The sequence below is a fragment of the Cupressus sempervirens genome, chromosome 10, assembly GCF_028749045.1.
Source record: "Cupressus sempervirens isolate cs-2001-9-10 chromosome 10, ASM2874904v1, whole genome shotgun sequence".
In the NCBI taxonomy this organism is placed as follows: Eukaryota; Viridiplantae; Streptophyta; class Pinopsida; order Cupressales; family Cupressaceae; genus Cupressus; species Cupressus sempervirens.
This window is the reverse complement of record NC_143127.1, coordinates 642,701,127-642,720,284: the sequence shown is the minus strand read 5'-3', so window position 1 is coordinate 642,720,284 and position 19,158 is coordinate 642,701,127. Positions and strand designations below refer to the sequence as shown.

Sequence of the window (19,158 nt, the reverse complement as noted above, 5' to 3'; positions counted from 1 at the left end):
AGGTACTTCAACTTAAAGTCTTGCCAAGAGTAGGGGAATCTTGAATAATCAAATTCATTTTGGCTCGTTGCAAATCATATGACCGATCCGAATCTCAAGAATCTCAACACTATGCTCCATAGACCCTAGAGCCTCACATCCGTCCAACAATTGGCACTCTGTACTTAACCGAGCTTATAAAGAATATCAGAATCAATCAGAATCATAAAAAGTCGGATACAAAGTCATTATCCAATTTTGCATCTGACTAGAAATAAGCACAAAAAATCATAATGAATATTAACATGAGAGAAATGGTATAATAATAGAGCAATTTCGTATACATTGAGAAATCAATTTCACATATTAATACTTCAGAGAGTGGGGAAAGAATAGAAAAGAGCATCTTGGCCTAAACAATTACTTTGAATGCAGATAATTGTAAACAAAAAAATCAGATCATATCTATCCAAATTACAAACAGCATCTTACAAAATACTGCAAACGATTTCAAAAATCTCAGAAACTATTGACAGGCTAGCTTGTACTCGGCAAATATAGAACCTTTAGAATATGTCTAAGCGCCTTAAATGGCCACCTTTGATGACCCCATCTGAAGATGGCTTGGACTGAATAAACTATAATAACTGCCGGGTGGGGGCATTCAACTGTTAAGTCTCTTCCTGTGGTACCCTGCAAATCAGATACATACGCAGCACCATCCCAGAAGTGGTACAGCGAACCTTATTGTATTTCAATTGCACTTTTCCCTATTTTCAGCTGAAAACAATGCTGTTCTTTCTTAAAAAGGTTTTTGGAAATTCGATCATAAGTGTTTTGGTTGTAGACCATCTGCTTAAAGCGTGGCCAATATGTTGGATATGACTAAAATCAGTCAAAATTGATGATTTTGTCCTGGATTTTCTTACCCGTCTGTACAACATAAAAAATAACTAACTAGTTCTCCCTGATTCACAATACCTCAATCCAAGATTTATCCATTTCCATTCTGTCTATCTCCAACAGATTCTGATGCTGCTTCACTGGATTCTCCAATTTCATGTTTGCAAAGAGGGCAAGATGCATTTATTTTCAACCACTTATCAACACATTCAACATGAAAGTAGTGTGCACAGGGCAACTCTCTCAGATCCTCATCATCCTTATACTTGCCCAAGCAAATACAGCACATCTGCATTATGACGATAGGAACACATGAGCAGTTTTTGGTCTACAACTTTTACTATGCAAAAAATTAAAGTATTTTAGTTATATTTCCAATTACATAAAATGGCACATACCGCATCTTCGCCTGAAACAGACCTTTCTTTCTCAGTACCAACTGCTATAATGCCACCCTCACCTGAAGAACTATCTGAGCTGTCATCTTTGCTTCCATTTCCTTCAGTTGACTTTTTTGCTTTAAATTTATATTTTGGTAAAGCACCAACGGTTTCAGGTGAAGCTCCTCTTGTTTGTGTCTGATCCTCCCGAAGTCCAAGGAGAGATATGATGCAGGGTAAGCAGCAGCATATTGTTGCGCATAAAATGAAAGGCATAGCATAACCAATACAGCTTAATGTAAGAAATACAATACACAGCCTGCACAGATCCACAAAATCTAGGAAGTAAGAAGCTTTCTAGAAGCTCCAATGGCTTTTAATTTACTCCATTAACAGTTAAAATTAACGCAGATTTGGTTATTGTGAAGAGGTAAATAAATATTCAGATAACTCATACTACAGAAGTAAAATTTTGAAGAGCTTTTCTTGCCTGTAAAGATTTGGAGCATCACTTGCAGACGAATGACCACCAAATATCCACACATTACCAACAACAAACCAAACAGCAAAGAAGCAATCCAAAGCCATTTTGAACCGTTCTACAAATACATTAAGCCTGCAACATTAAAAGCAAATATCAAAGATATATAATGTGTTTTCTACCTTTGAAAACTAAGATGCTTTAAGATTTTCAAATAATGGATAAGATCTTTGCAGACAGAAAGTTGACACCATCTGTGAATTGTTCCAGTCAACACACAAACCAATTATCTGAATTAGATCGCTAACATTAGAACAAATTAAACCTGGACATGAAAAATCATGATCACAAAAGAAGATATACAAAATAACATTCTAAGCATTCATGTGATGAAAACAGAACAGCCATGACCCAATATGTGCTATCCACCCAAATCCTGTAAGGACCACCAGTACCAGACCCTGGCAGAGAAGGTGAATTAAATAACCATAGATAGCATGCTTCTAGATTTACGGTTTGAGAAAAAGCAGACACAAGTGGAGTTGGACCCATCTCAAATCAACTCGGCCATTGCTGTGAGTGTGGATTACATTTTAAATGAAGTTACACTGTACCAGTTACCACCCTTCAATGTGAAAGGACACAAACATATAGATGAACAAACTAAAGACTGATTAAATAATTACATTATGGGAAAACTAATAGAGCTTAAGTTGATTTACCCATGGATACAACTGAAGTGCTAAATTCATTATCTCTAGTGAAAATAAATATGCATAAACAGAGTTTTGTATCAAGGCAAAATGAGAGTATCACCGTCAAAATAAAGATGAGATCCTGGATCTGTGGAATGGGTAACTTAAGGTAGAGCTGGGAAGATTAGCCAAACCATCTATATGATGCTCCATTATTATTATATCTACTGAAACACAAACACCAATAGGTGAGGCTTCTGGCATAAATCAATGCACAATGTACACAGATACCCACCACATCTGGTACTGAATACCAAAAACCTCCCAGATACCCTGAAATCTAGCAATGAGAACAATGTTTTCCTGGGGCAGCTTCCAACTCATGTATTTACTGAGATGTCTAGCCATATATAATATATTGCTTTGGTGCTGAAGCTTACTACTAAGTTTCTAATGCTAACAACTATCAGTTGAACACCTGATATTTTGCTAAATATTGGATGTGATTTAAGGAACTTGTTGCACTGCGAATAGTTAATAAAATGAAAATGTAACCAGTTAAGCTATAATTGTAAGAATAGTTAAAACATGCTATAACTGTAAGAATAGCCAAAACATTCTATCTTTGTAAACCAGCAAAATGTTTTCACTCCCTAAAATGAAAAAGACCCATAGCTCCACATTTAATTTCAACCGATAAAATATGGAATGTATGCATACACTTAGCTTGGATTAGTATGTCCTTCACAGATCACCAAATAATTAGCAAGCATCTTCAATATGAACCTGACTATAGCATAGGGCGGACTTATGTGCAGAAAATTCAGTCTGTGTGATATTTCAAGTTCTATGTAACACAAACCATAAGCAGTAGCCAAGGGAAAGTAGTACTCCAATCAAAGAAAGCATCCCTATGCCTAAAATACACCTAAGCAGTCAACCATCAACAAGTATTTACCAATTAGGGTTCAGGCAGGGGTAACCCGTAGCCACAGTAACAGAGACATGACAGTTAGAAACCTTAGTTACCGGGTTCGGACCTTGGAGCTCGGGTCCGGATCCGGATTTGTCTGGGTTCGGATTCGCACTTGGGTCCAGATCCGGGTCTGGGCAGGGTCCCTAATTGGGACTGTGGGCCATAAAAGTGTTTCAAATTACATTAAAATATCATTTTTTTAATATTTTCAATGTACGATTTTCTTTACAATATTAACATTGATTAATGAGTGAGTATTTAATGTTTATCTTTGACATTTGGCATTGATCAATGATCAAGTAACATTGATATATTCATACTATGAAATGACTTCGTAAGTTGGTTTTACAACTATGCATGTTTCTCTTTTTTTTGCACACACCCACAAACCCAAATGTGAAAAAGAAAATTTGCCCGAACCCCAAACCCAAATCCGTCCCCGAACCCAAATCGGCAACTTAGTGTTTTCCACTTCCATCGCTAGCTCACTCTTTATCGAAGTGCTTTCTCCATTTTTAACCACTTTGACCAACGGATGTCCTTGGGTTTCTAACTAAGTTGCCGATTCGGGTTCAAGGACGAATTCAGGTTCGGGGTTTGGGTTTGTGGGTTCGGGCAAAAAGAAAATTTTCCCATTTGGGTTCATGGGTGTGTGTGTGTGGGTCAATATATATATATATATATATGCCAAAAAAAGAGAAACATGCATAGTTGTAAAACTAACTTACGAAGTCATTTCATAGTATGAATATATCAATGTTACTTTATCATTGATCAATGCCAAATGCCAAAGATAAACATTAAATACTCGCTCATTAATCAATGTTAGTATTGTAAGGAAAATCATACATTGAAAATATTTTTAAAATGATATTTTAATGTAATTTGAAACACTTTTATGGCCCACAGTCCCAATTAGGGACCCTGCCCGGACCCGGATCCAGACCCAAGCACGAATCCAAACCCAGATGAATCCAGATCAGGACCCGAGCTTCAGGGTCCGAACCCAGAGGAATCCGGATCCGAACCCAAGCTCCAGGGTCCGAACTTAGTAACTAAGGGAAAACAATATCCAAAAAGAGTTGTTACATTGTCCCTATGTTTATCCCACCCACTAAATTCTAAACAAAAGATTAGATTTACCTTGCCCTAGTGAGAATCATTTTTGGCCCCTTAATTTGCCAAAGCCTCCACACATCAACCAATTAGACCCAAATGTCTATACCAATGGAGCAAATATCTTCTTTCATATATAACATGCTGCTAAGAGTTGGACTGAAGAAAAAGTAGACCAAGCGTCCAAAGTAATTGGACAAAAAAAATGCACTTTCGTGGATAGTACTTAAAACAGCATTTGGGAGGTATCCCAAAAGAGATTGGACACAAAAAATGATTCCGAAATGAGGTGAAAATTCCCCCAAGACTAAAGAGCTGAATATACTCAGCAAACATTCACCGAGCTTCTTCTCACCTGGAAACTCATAGTTGATCACACATTCATGGGAAGAACTCATCAATTGCATGCATATATCAGTCATGGCTTAAAAGTTTAAATGACTGATAATCCCTCATTTTTTTTACTTTTCTACTTATTATTGTTGTATTTAGCTTTGCAACATGTTTTAATCATCTTTCAGTTGCCTTTTAAGTGGTCATTGACAAATTTGAAGAATTTCTCAACTGGATTTCCAAGGTACGTGATCGGGATTTGTGTTTTGTTTTATGCTTTTATTATTTTTCCTTCCTATTTGTTCTATACAAGGGTCTCAATCTTTCACTTTATGTCCCTTTTTCTAGTTTTTTATTTCTCAAAAAAAAAATTGGATCCTATTTTACCTATGTTACTGAGGGTGCACTTCCTTTCTGAATGCACAAGTATCTGAAATGGAAACAGTTTTGGGGACGAGGGGATGGACGGAAATGTTTCCAAGCCGTCCCAACCATGCGAAAATAAACAGAAACTGTACAAAAAATGCAGAGACAGTAAACGCTTGTACAGAAATGGTTGACCATCCCCGATATGGCTGGGAATGTCCCCTAGCTGTTGCAAGGACAGACAGCTGTTTCTGGCACAGAAGCCATAAAGCAAGACAATTTTATTTTTAAAAAAAGCAATTTTTTAATTCTAACATGGGCCCCACACTTTGATGCAACCCTAAATATGATTAAATATGTTTCTTCGATGCTCATTCTCATTCATTTCATTTTCATTTTGACAGGAGCAAGGAAGCAGCAAGGACTTGGAGGCAGTAGGGTTTGAAGAAAAGAAGATAACAACAGGGCTTCAAGGAACATTCGGAGGAGTTAGCGCATTGATTATGGGTCCAAGCTTTCATATTTGGGTTTGTTTAACAATGTTTTGTAGTTTCAAGAAAAAGTTTTGATTTTTGAATATTTTTTTTCTCCTTATATTTCAATATTTTGAGCTTGCATTACACTCCTTAAACATTAGCAGCGGCATTAATGGTGGTGGTAGTGATGAAGAATGGCAAGGGGAAGAAGTTGCAGTTGGGGGTGGTAGTGGAAGTGTTGGGGTGAAGAAAAACATGAACCTCACAAATTTGAAATCCCTTAAATTGTCTTCAAGGACTTTGCACAAGACCCTTTTAACCCCAAAAAATCTCTTCTTTGCCTTGTTCATTGAATAGTGTCAAGAAGGAAAATTGGATTAGCTAAAGGAAGTGGTAATGGCATAAAAGAGCCCCATTAGATGGTGGCAATGGCATTAATCAGATGCACCAGAGTTGAGGACACTTGCCACTTGTCTACTCTCACAGGTTACTAATTCCTCTTCTGAAAAGAACCGGTCTACATATGGCTTTATCCACTACGTCAAGAAAAACAGGCTTACCTCTAGACAAAAAACGAAGTTGGTGGTTGTGAATAGCTCTAAGACTTGAGAATCATTAGAATCCAAAGTATCGACAGGCTCCATCTTTACGATGGGGTATTAATTCTGAAGATGCCACCCAAGTTGATGTGGATGCCACACTGAAGAGATTATTTGGCATTCTATTGGGTGATGCAACCTTTGAGGCTCAAGCTAACAGTGGCAATGACACTGGTATGGATCAAGATTGGGGACAGCAACATACTATATTTGTTTTTATTTTTCCCTTCGGACTTCTAACATTATATGATGCATTGATGCAATAATAATCGAGTCTTGATATATGATGTGATACTTTTCATGTTGTTGAAACTTTCAGCCTTTGGGCATTTTGATATACGATATGATACTTTGTGATGAATTATATCTATGAAGATATGAAATTGAAATTTGAACTCTAATTTTATTGTTTGAACTCTCATTTCAGTTATCAACTCAATTGCTACAATGCTATGTTCTATACTGATTCGATGAAAGGTCATTGATTTTAGATTTATCATGTTATTATGATGATTGTAAATCATATGAATATATTTAAAATTTCAGATTTCCCCCCTATTTTTCAAATAGTCTTCCTCATTGCTGTCCCCTACCCCAAGATATTAAAAAATATATATAGCCCAGGAACTCATTTCCCTATCACCCCTCCTGGAAACCAACGGTAGCTTAGTATTTTATAATTAGAATGTCCTTTTAATCCAATTCAATCAAGAAGCTTAATTAGGACTTATTTTAGTGTTGGGGTTATCTTTATCAGTTGAGTACAATGAGACATGTAATTTGAAGCATCCTCAGAAACATGTAGCTTAGTATTTTATAATTAGAATGTCCTTTTAATCCAATTCAATCAAGAAGCTTAATTAGGACTTATTTTAGTGTTGAGGTTATTTTTATCAGTTGAGTACAATGAGACATGTAATTTGAAGCATCCTCAGAAACAAGATTTTTGTACACAAGTTTCAAAATTGGACTTTTAGCTCACATTGGCAAGCTCACCCCTATTGACAGTTTGGTCACCTTGGTGAAAGCTTGGTTGCCCTGGCAAGCAGTACTACCAAGAGAGGTGAATGCAAACAATATGATCATGGCAATAAAACTGGGAAGTAGTATCAATATATTTCACTCTCATCACTTGTAAAAGAGTTGTAAAGAATGGATTTAAGCCGAAGTCATCTATATTAACTGATTGGTTATATTGTGGTTAGTATTTACTCATCCAACTGGAGTTTTTCCCCTTTTAAAGTTTCTCTGGACCAAATCTTGTATTACTATTTCTAGTTCTATACTTAATTTTGCTTTGATTTTGGTACCATATTTCTCGTTTAGCATTCAATTGAACGATTTTCCGAGTGGCCAGCCTTAGAAATCCATAATTGGTGAGCCATTTTAAATATCTGCAGCAGTTTACTGATCAGAGTTGCATTAGAGCAGATTTGAAAGCCCTTTAGGTGATTTAAATCACAGTTTTAGTGGGATTTTTCCCATACATGTTCTAGTGACAGTGAAGATTTCAGAGGAAGTGAACCTACAATTGGAACAACTGGTAAAATCGTGCGCAGAGGAGGAAATATGGTTGAGGCTAAAGAGATATTCAACAAAATAGAGGCAGAAGTTGTTATGATCTCCCATCATATGGGAGAAATTGATATAATTGAAAGTCTGTCAATGGCCATTACAGAGACCCCAAACACAGGAGCGGAGCCCAAGGTTACATGTGAGCATGGTGAGACCTATAACAGCAATAAGTCACTTTCAGTTATGTTCAAAGTGAAGACCAAAATAGAGATCCAACCATGAGACTAAAGGGCGGAAGAAAAATGGATGAGGATGAAGAGAGATTTGAAAAATGAGGTGGATATTGTGATTTCCCATCATATGAAAAATACGTACATATTTTAATCTGTGTTGATGATCACAACTCTAAAATTGGGTATTCAAGATGCCCCAAAGCTGAAGTGGGCCCAAGGTTCCGTATGAACATGGTGCCACCTCGAACAGCAATACGTCACTTTTGTTCGAAGTGAAGATCAATGGGTCTCTCAAATGAAGGTATATTATATCTAACATAAACCAAGGTTCCTTTTTCTTATTTATTGTTATTTGGTCATGCATTAAAATGGTATTAAGCAAATATACATACTTGTGATTGAGGAAAGCCCGAACATTTCAAAAATGGGAAGATTTAAAAGAGTTGTTTAAGAAGCACTCTTACCCTATACGCTACTCAGTGGAAAAGCTATTAAGTAGCGTTATTTCCATCAATGATGCAGACAAAGTGTTCTAAAGTGTGTTTTATGCGGGCATGGTATTCTAAAGTGTGTTGGAGGCTCATTTAAATATATAAATATATTCATATGGCTGTATTAATGGCCAAACCTCAAAATCTCAATAACATAAGTGCAGAGGCCCATCAGTTGAAGATTAATGAAAAAAAAAATTCAACTCACACAAGGAAAAACAACAGGGCAAGACAGAGGGTTGGCAGGCAAAGGATAGGCAAAAGAGGAAAAATAAGTGCTAAGGCAGGAAATCAGCTAAAGGCAATCAAAAAATATATTGCAAATATTGTGACAAGGAGTCATAATGAAGATGTGAGCTAGAAATTACAACTGGGGTAACACCCATTAGAAATAAATAAAAAGACAAAAGGTGCTGCAACTTGAAGGCAAACGTTGTTTATGATGAAGCTCAAAATGAGGACAAGGCAACCAAGCTTTTTCGCATTTGAAAGTTCACCTGATAAATTGATACATTTTGATACTTCTTCTCCAAAACAATTGTTTTTCATTATATAGTGCAAGAAACTTGGTTAAAAACAAAGAAGCGCCCAAAACCAAAGACCTTTGATCAGCTTAAACAAGGTATAGAAATTTTAGACAAAAGGTAATGCAAAGTCCTCAACCAAGCTTTTTCGCATTTGAAAGTTCACCTGATAAATTGATACATTTTGATACTTCTTCTCCAAAACAATTGTTTTTCATTATATAGTGCAAGAAACTTGGTTGAAAACAAAGAAGCGCCCAAAACCAAAGACCTTTGATCAGCTTAAACAAGGTATAGAAATTTTAGACAAAAGGTAATGCAAAATCAATTTGCATATTTGGTGGAATTCGATGACAAGGTAACCGTGGATGTTGTATTATCAGATGCGTATGGGATTGTTCTTGGTAGAGCCTATGAGCTGAAGTAATTTTCTATCACAGATTCAACAAATACCTATTAAAGGAAAAATGAAGGAGAGATGATGGTTAAATTATTAGAGGGAAACCCAAGGTATCCATGGTGAGTGCTGCCCAAGCAACACAATTAATAGATGCTACAAGAAAAATTGCTTATCAATGTTATAAGGAGGGGAAAACAAAGAAAAATTAGTGGTGCGCACTAAAATAATTTGGACTACATCTGGGAAACAAAAAGGGGGATATACATCAATTGATTCCCTATTTTAGTCGATATAAGATTCATTTATTGCCAAACTGTCCACTTCCAAACATAGGATCCTATTGGCAGAAAAGAATTGAAGCCAATGAAGTAAAAGATCAGCTGTGAGATTTGTTGGAAAGACAAATTTTAATTATTCTACCTAGCACTTCATCATGTAGTTCTCTGATTGTAGTGGTGCCAAAGAAGATAAAACACTGGACATGTGCATCAAGCATAAACAAATCACAGTTAAAAACCACTGCAATTTGCCAAACATTAATGACTTATTAGATCAGCTTCAACATGCCAAATATTTATAAAATCAGATTTAGGACAATATTTGGAAAGCAACATTGAAGACTAGGCATAGATTATTTGAATGGCTAGTGCTTCTATTTAGATTCTGTTATAAAAAATGAGGTGCTATGTGCACTCCTTGATGGCTGTCTCATAGTTTATTTGAATGACATTCTTGTTTTCAGTCAAACATATGAAGAGCATTTTGAGCATTGCTGGAAGGTCTTAAAAATCTTATAGAAAAACAAGCTACATCGAAATGTTTGAACAAGTGAATTTGTTAGAAAGAGTTTGGTTTATATTGCACATATCATTACTGATTGTATGGCTAAAGATTGACCTTGATGAGGCTATTGTATATTGGCCGAACCCTGCAAGCATAACCAAGATAAGATGCTTTGCAAGGTCAGCATAAAACTTCAATAAGTTTGTAAAATTGTTATCTTGCATTGCAACTCTGTTACCGGTTTTTACTGGTATTAGGAAGAATTTTAAATGGGAGAATGTGCATCAGTAATTCACCCATTTTGCAACTTACTTTAGAGATGAAATTAGATGCTAGCAATTATTCTATAGGTGCTGTTTTCTTGCAAAATGCTAGCTAATCTGTTATCAGTCGAACTGTTCCACGAGTCCAGTCTGAGATGTTGCACTTCTGACAGAGAGCCACATGCACTGATGCAAGCAAACCCTGGTGGATAGACATCATCAACCACTTCAATATATCGAGCTTAAATGAATCCTGCAACAGGTGAGGCACAAGAAGTAGGCAAGCTTCATACACCAATGTCATCTTGTTATTAAATACAAGAAAGGTAACCAATAAGCTTACTGATTTATTAGTCACCCTTGGTTTCAGCCATTTCTACTTTATCTCTTCTTGAATCATTTCGTAAAGAGGTTTGTGCAAAGGATTACAAACATGGAGCAGACTTTGGGGAGTTAAATTGTTGAACAAATGGTAGCTTCAGTCAGATATTGAAATGATGATTGATTTCATGATGTATATGGGTGTGTGTGTGTGTGTATCAGCCTCTGTATATTCTGATATAAATACACACATACATATGTGTATTGCATTCAGTCATATCATTACTTCATATAGTTTTATAAAACCAATCATCATGTTTATATCCAATTCAACAACCATAGATTCTAAGTATATGATTGATCTGCATTTAGAGACTATTAAACTGCATATTGTAGTTAGTTGATGTTTCATATCCAATCCTCATCGAGCATCATGATCGGCAATAAGAACGATCTTGATAAAGGAAATCATTTGCAGTTGTTAAGGGTTGAAATCTGCTTAGACATCAGGCATGACAAGGCACCTTTTCATGAGACATACCCATGAATGGACATGTCTCCACATGTCCACTCATGGATATGTCCACCACATCCTATATAATGCAGATCCGATCCCAAGGAAAGACATCGAAATTAATATATTCTCTGCCCTTTGGAGTTCGGTGACTACAAATATCAGATCTAAAATTACAAATTAATATTTGGTATTTAGCAATATTGAATTGTCATGTGCATACACATTTTACAAAGATTGAATTCTGATTACATCCTGCAAAATAAATTTCAGAGATTAGCAATAATCATCATCTGAAAATTGAAAAGACATTGATAGTTCTAATCTGAGATTAATTTAAGCATCATTTACATGGTATCAAGGCCCTGCTAAGGAAGATCTGATTAAATTTGAGATATCAGATTACTTTAAACCATATTCTCTCTTGAAATCACAATCACATTCATTCTTCATAATGACAAAGTGTAATCAGATTTGAGGATCGTCTTGAAGTTGCAAACAACTTTACATCATGGAAACGTAGAATCATGATGATACTAAAAGAAAATAAGTTAGACTCATTTGTGAAAGAAAACAAAATAGAACCAGAGAATGATCCGAAGAAAACCCAGTGGATTGAGAACAATGAGAAAACTATGAAACTTTTAGTAAATGCAGTTACAGACCATATAGTACCTATATTGTCAAAACATGATAGTGCATACCTAATGTTTAAATCCCTTGAAAGCACTTTTGAAATAAATAACACCAGTAGGACCCTTGCTCTAAAGAGGCAACTTAAACTTGTACAAATGAACAAGGGAGAATCCATTAATGCATATTTCATGAGAATCATTGAACTAAGAGATCAACTATCAATAGTTGAATATCATATTGATAGAAAGGAGTTAACATTAATAGCTCGAAGTGCCCCATCAAACTGCTACAAGATTCAAGAAGAGTTGGCAGATTAACGGATTTCCGGATGATTCATTGATAAACAGAGGAACAAATGTGTTCCTTATAAAGAATTACAAGGACGTTGTTTCTAAAAGAAACAACGTAGACTAAAGACAGAATTAGAAACAAAACTAGTGATAGGATAGGAAACATTCCTATCTGGACTGAAGAAAAAAGAGACGGGATAGGAAACATTCCTATCTAGACTGAAAGACGGACTACAGACAAGTAGTTGACTCTTATAGAAAGTATAAGATATTATCTTAATACCCTCCCTTAATGGTCAACGTACGAATGTTGGAACATTCTGGGATAATTGAGACCCTCCCTAGATCTACAGAATGTTGAAACCAAGAAGCTTTGTCAAAAGAGTGTTATGACTCAAAATAAGTTGCATTTACAAAACTTCGTTTTTGTGGAAAAAAGGGTAAAACCCAGAATCTCACACAACCTTGCGTATTACAGACAACTTGAAATGATTTTTTAGGAGAAAATCAACAAACCCAAAATCTCACGCAACCTTGCGTATTACAGAGAACTTGAAATGATTATTGAGGAGAAAATCAACAAACCCAAAAAAACAGAAACAAAATCAGAAGGCGCAAAATGCAGCTTCGCCTTGATCAGGAAGCTCGACAACTTGTGTTGTTGGCTGGGAAGCATTTTGCCTTGCTTGGGCAGCCAAACGTTTCCGGCACTCGAATTTCATATGGCCGAACTTGTGACAGTAATTACACTGTATATTTTGCTTCGTAGAGCCATCCAAGGATTGAGCAGAAGGTTGATGCTGGGAAGGCTGAGAAGACTGATGGTTGCCAATGCTCTGTTGAAAGGATTTTGCAGCAAAGGCTTGCTCAGTGGAGGTGGAACTGGAGCTGCTACCAAACTGTTGTTTCCACCAATCTTGCTGAAGCAACAGGGTGCAGAGATCAATGAACTTTAGATCAACACCAGTAGATGTGATGTTGAGAGTCTCGATAAAATGCTCATAGGATTTTGGTAAACTCTGAAGAGTGATTACCACAATATCCTCTTCCTCCATCTTGCGACCGATGGCAAGTAACTGATCACAGATTTCCTGAATCCGATTCAGGTGTGCCTGGAGCGAGATGAGCTCATCCATGACAATAGAAAACAGAGTGTTTTTCAAAAAGAAGGCTCTGCTCTTGTCGGAAGTCTCATGAAGACCTTTTAGATGTGTCCAGATTTCGGCAGCTGTCTTGCCGGATGGAATCTGAGAAAGTTGGTCATCAGCTACGGATAGTTTGAGAAGCATTACTGCCTCTCGATTGTTCAGATCCCATGTATCTTGATCAGGACCCGGAGAAGTCGGACGCTGCTTAACACCCAGAACAAGTTGATCGGTGTTTCGATATTCGAAGATTGCGATGATGCGCTGCTTCCAGGTTCCATAATTGCGACCATTGAATTTGGAATTATGCTCGAGCAGAATATTTGTCAGAGATGCCATGGCACGTTTTTCAATGAAAAATTGTAAAAATCTGTGAAGGCACGTTCTTCGAGGCAAAAATACGAAAGACCCAAAAGAGAGCTCGAAAAACCCAAAAGGAATCTGCTCTCGTTTTCTGGATCCGCTAGCTCGAAAATCGAGGCACCCAGAAAAAACAGACAACAACCTAGTTGAGCTCTTGGAAAACCCACCAAGAATCTGCAAACAAAACATTTTTTTGACCCCAAAAATTAGGGTTTCGAAAAAAAAACGGCCCTAGCTGAAAAAAGCTTGAAAAAACTTCAAATTTCTTGATAAAAAATGGCAAATTTTTCTTCAAGGATTGATGTGCATGGACAAATGGGGCTAGAGTGTGCTGAACAAACACAGGCAGACCCGAGTTCGAGAATTTCTCTAGGCCGAAAACCCTAAGCGGGTTTTAGAGAAATTCAACAGAAATAATTTTGGAAAAATTTAAACAAATAATTTCACGAAGAAATTATAAATTTTTCGAAAAAATTTAAGTAATAGCTTTGATACCATGTTACAAGATTCAAGAAGAGTTGGCAGATTAACGGCTTTCCGGATGATTCATTGATAAACAGAGGAACAAATGTGTTCCTTATAAAGAATTACAAGGACGTTGTTTCTAAAAGAAACAACGTAGACTGAAGACGGAATTAGAAACAAAACTAGTAAGAGGATAGGAAACATTCCTATCTGGACTGAAGAAAAAAGAGACGGGATAGGAAACATTCCTATCTAGACTGAAAGACGGACTACAGACAAGTAGTTGACTATTATAGAAAGTATAAGATATTATCTTAATACAAACACATGGGACTCATTTGTTCAAGGAATAAGTGAAGATCAAAACTCCCTATAATTGATAGGCTAAGAATAGATTGCTTACAAGAAGCAAGACTGAAGACAAAAATAAACAAGCAAAAGCCCATATATGAGGATATTCATGTATTAAACTCAAATTCTCATAAGAAAGGTAAGAAGAAAAACTTCGAGAGAAAGAAGGATTCTTATGGGAAGGGATCATCCAAGAAGAGGAAAGATATTTCCCAAATCATAGTTACACCGCCTTGGGAAACGAGGGGATGGCGGGACAAATTTTCGAGATGAGGGGACAGAGGGGCCTTGATTTGGGAGCATTAGGGGGACGACGGGGGGACGGTGAGGTGACGGGGGGAGCAGGGGTGTATATATTATACATATGGTACTTAAAATGCTAGTTATGAAAATATGTACTCCAATTATACATTATAACTTGATATAATCATATAAAGATGTAAAAAACAGTAAACTTAAACAATAAAAAATTGAACATTGAACATTGCATTGAAGTTTTGAACTAGAACATCATGATTCATGATCAAATGACAAACAAACAATGGGCATTGACATTGAACATCAGCAAATATTAGTCTATATATCAGTCTTCAAATCAATAGTATGAGTATCTAGATTCTACTATCTAAAAGTAATCAATGATCATATGAATCATGACTCATGGGTCATGATATAAAGATGATTATAATAAGTATCATGTGCCATGAATCATGATATCAAAATAAGTATATAATATTATAATGCAAACAAAAACTACAAGTCTCCCCGCACCCACAATAAAGGAGACTTTGTCTCGTCCCCCCGCAATAAAGAGACTTCATCGCGTCCCCCCACAATAAAGCAAACTTTGTCGCATCCCCCCACACCCACACAAAGGAGACGTCTCCTCGTCTCCTTGTCTCTGGCGGAGATGGCGCTCTAAGTTGCACCGCCTAAAACACCGAGATGTCGTCCCCCCATCCCGGGGACGTCCCCGTCTCCAAGATGGCCCAGTTTTTTCCGTGTTACACTATCCCAAAACCAATGTTTCAGATGTGATCAATATGGACACTATGCAATCAAGAGCCTTGATAGAACAAAACAACAAGCATCCTTTGCTAAAGTTGGAAAAACAAACATAGAACACGATTCTAAGAAAGTTGTCTTCTACTTAGCATTATCAAGCCAAGTATCAAACAAACTCAACACTTGGGTGATTCATAGTGGTTTATCAACACATATCATGGGATTCAAAGAACACTTAGTTACTATGATAGAAGAAACTGACGAAGATGTAACTATTGGGAATGATTGTGCACATCCAATAAAGGGTGTTGGAACTTGCACCATGAAATTAAAGTCTAGCATTTCTCTACAACTAACTAGAATATTATTTGTACAAGGATTAAAGAGGAACCTAATATCCATTTCTACTCCTGAAGGCAACTGATATAGAATTACCTTTATGGATGGAAAAATTCTAGCATAGCATGGCCAAAGAACTCCACCATAGAACTCCACCATAAAGAAAGCACAAACTATAGGTATAAGAAGAGGATATCTATACAAACTTTGCACAAACATTACTCAAGCCCTCATTCATAGAAATTTTGACTCAAATGAAATCTAGCATCCAAGACTAGGACATATTCATTTTTGTCCTGCCTTCAGTAGAAAAATTGGCAACAAGATTGCCCAAATTAAAACAAATTCATGAAGGGGCATGCAAAGGGTGTGCCCTAGGTTAAAACCAAAAATGTATTAGAATTAGTCCACTTTGACTTATGTGGACCCATGTCTATACGAATTCTTATATTATGTAAACTTTGTAGATGACTTTTTCTAGAAAAAACTGGATATATTTTATGAAGTGTAAAGAGTAAGAGGACACCCTTAAAAGGTTTAAGGAGTTCAAAGCTCTTACTGGAAAACTTTTCTAGGAAGAAAATTAACGTACTGAGAACAGATAATGAGAAGGAATACACCTCTTGAAACTTTTAAGGAATTTTGTGTAAATGTTGGGATTAAGAGGGAGTTTACTGTAGCCTACAATCCACAACAAAATGGTGTTGCTAAGAGGAAAAATACAACCATCGTAGAAGATGTTGGAGCAATGTTGTACAACCAAATCATAGTATCTTCGTATTGGATAGAAGCCTTTAGGACAACTGTCTACAATCAAAATAGATGACCCCATACACATCTAGATGAAAAAACTACCGAAGAAGCATTACAAGTGTAAAACCTAACATAAGTCACTTAAGAATATTTGGTTGAATATTTGTTTGCCCTGTCTACATTCATGTGCCCAACGAAAAGAGGTGTAAATTAGAACCTAATGGAAAGAAAGGGATGTTTGTGGGCTATAGTGAAACCTTAAAAGATTAAAGAATATACATACCTGAACAAAGACAAATAGAACTGAGTACAAATGTCATCTTTGAGGAAGACATTGTCTTCAAAAGAGTGAAGAGTTCTAATGAGATAGACATGCAAGATTCTCCAAAAGACATGGAAGAGAATCCTACTCTTGAGATTCAAAGGGAGTATCTTAAAGAAACCATAAATGAAAACCAAACTACTCCACAAGAGAATCCTAATAACAATAAGAAAAAGAGACCACTTTGAGCTAGAAAGATGACTGAGGAAGGTGAGAACTATGCAACACCCAAAGTAAACTTCAGAGAAAGTAAGAGACCTAACAGATTTTCAAGCTGTGTTGTCTTAATGAGTGAAATCATTGGTTCAGAACTAACTAGTGTCACAAAAGCTCTCAAGCATCAAGTATGGAAGGATGCTATGACAGAAGAGTATCAATTCATTTTGAAATATGATGTATGGGATTTAGTAACTAGATCAAAAGAGAAATCTGTTGTCTCCTGCAAATGGCTCTTCAAAATTAAAGATGTTGCAGATGGCAATATAGAGAAACACAAAGCATGTTTTGTTGTCAGAGGAATCTCACAAAAGAAAGGTATTTATTATGAAGATACGTTTGCTCTTGTTGCCTGGTACACCTCTGTCAAAGCAATAATAGCTATTACAGCAACTAAAGGTTGGAAGATCCATCAAATGGATGTAAAAACTGCATTCTTGAATAGAACCAATGAAGAAGTGTATTTATAACAACCATAAGGTTTTGTGATACATAATGCAGATTCACATGTATGCAAATTGAAGAAAGCCCTATATGGACTTATACAGGTTCCCCGAGTCTGGAATGAAAGGATCGATAGCTATCTTAAGGGACTAGGATTTTCCAAAAGAATGACACAGATCCAAATCGCTATTTTAATGTGATTAAAGGTGATATGTTAATTACTAATTTTATATGTTGATGACCTGCTAATTATAGGAGAAGATCACCTTATTGCTCAATGTAAGAAGGATTTGGCCTCAAAAGTTGATATGAAGGACTTAGGTATTACATTGCTTCCTTGGGTTATAAGTCTGGAAAAAATTAGATGGTATCACTTTATATCAAGGAAAATATACTATTGATATTCTAAAGAGAGTTGGGATGTTGGAATATAGATCCATGTCTACAACTATGGAAACCAACTTACTTAAATTGAAGGAAGCAACAGCAGAGTCAAGATTTACAGAGCCTACTCTCTATAGGTAGATAATTGGGTCAATGATGTACTTGGTTACCAATAGACCAGGTATTTGTTATGCAGTGAATGCTTTAAGCCAATTTATGTGTGAACTAAAAGAAATACACCTTGTTGTTGCAAAGCATATAATAAGATAACTTCTAGGTACTATTGGATATGGTCTTAAATACAAAAATGTTGACCTAGATCTACATGGATACATTGATTGAAATTGGGCTGGAAGTCTAACTAATCGGAAAAGCGTGCTAGGATGTTGCTTCAATTTAGGATCGACTGTGATCTCTTGGATCAGTAAGAAACAGTCTTTAATGGCACAAAAACTCAACTGAAGCCAAATATTTTGCAACCTCTATGGGCAAGCAGTATGGCTCCGGAAATTGATTGTGGTATTATTTGGTGAGCCCCTAAGTCCTACTATTATCCACTACGACAATTAGAGTTGTATAAAGCTTTCAGTAAATCTATTCTTCCGTAATAGATCGAAGCATATAGAGGTTCATTACCACTATGTGAGAGATATGGTGAAAGGAATGTGATCCAGTTGGAGTATATTAGTACAAGCGATTAAACAGCAAACATTCTCACCAAGCATGTCCCTAGAGTGAAACTTGGTATGGTTGAAATGTAAGTTATTATTAAGATTTGAGTCTCTTGTTATTTCTACTAATATACACATATCTATATATATACATATACACACATATATATAAGATGTTTAATGTGTAAACTCTTTAGTCATGTGTGTGACTCCATGACCTTATGGGGCCCTTGTGTATGTTATTGAAAGGTGACAATCTTTTAGATAATGAACACTTGTATTTGACATTGTAAGCTGACAACTTTACAATGATTAGTTTCACTATCATGATGGATATCATGTGACTTTATATACGTGCACATCATGATAGTTAGTATCTCTTGGACATTTTGATAGATATCATGAGACTTGATGTTAGTTGAAGAT

At 36.2% G+C, this 19,158-nt stretch overlaps 1 protein-coding gene across 6 annotated transcripts in view; it reads right to left on the bottom strand.

Annotated features, from left to right (window-relative positions):
• Window positions 1-294: 294 nt before the first annotated feature.
• LOC149535472 (E3 ubiquitin-protein ligase At1g63170-like) overlaps window positions 295-19,158 on the bottom strand; it is a 71,351-nt gene continuing 52,487 nt past the window's right edge. For all 6 annotated transcript variants that reach the window (XM_089805476.1, XM_089805477.1, XM_089805473.1 and 3 more), the window contains 3 exons: window positions 1,753-1,878; window positions 1,281-1,581; window positions 295-1,171 (listed from right to left, as the gene is read on the bottom strand). In XM_089805476.1, coding sequence (XP_089661602.1) covers window positions 974-1,171; window positions 1,281-1,581; window positions 1,753-1,878 — 625 coding nt within the window. In that variant the 3' untranslated portion in view covers window positions 295-973. The remainder of the gene's footprint in view (window positions 1,172-1,280; window positions 1,582-1,752; window positions 1,879-19,158) is intronic.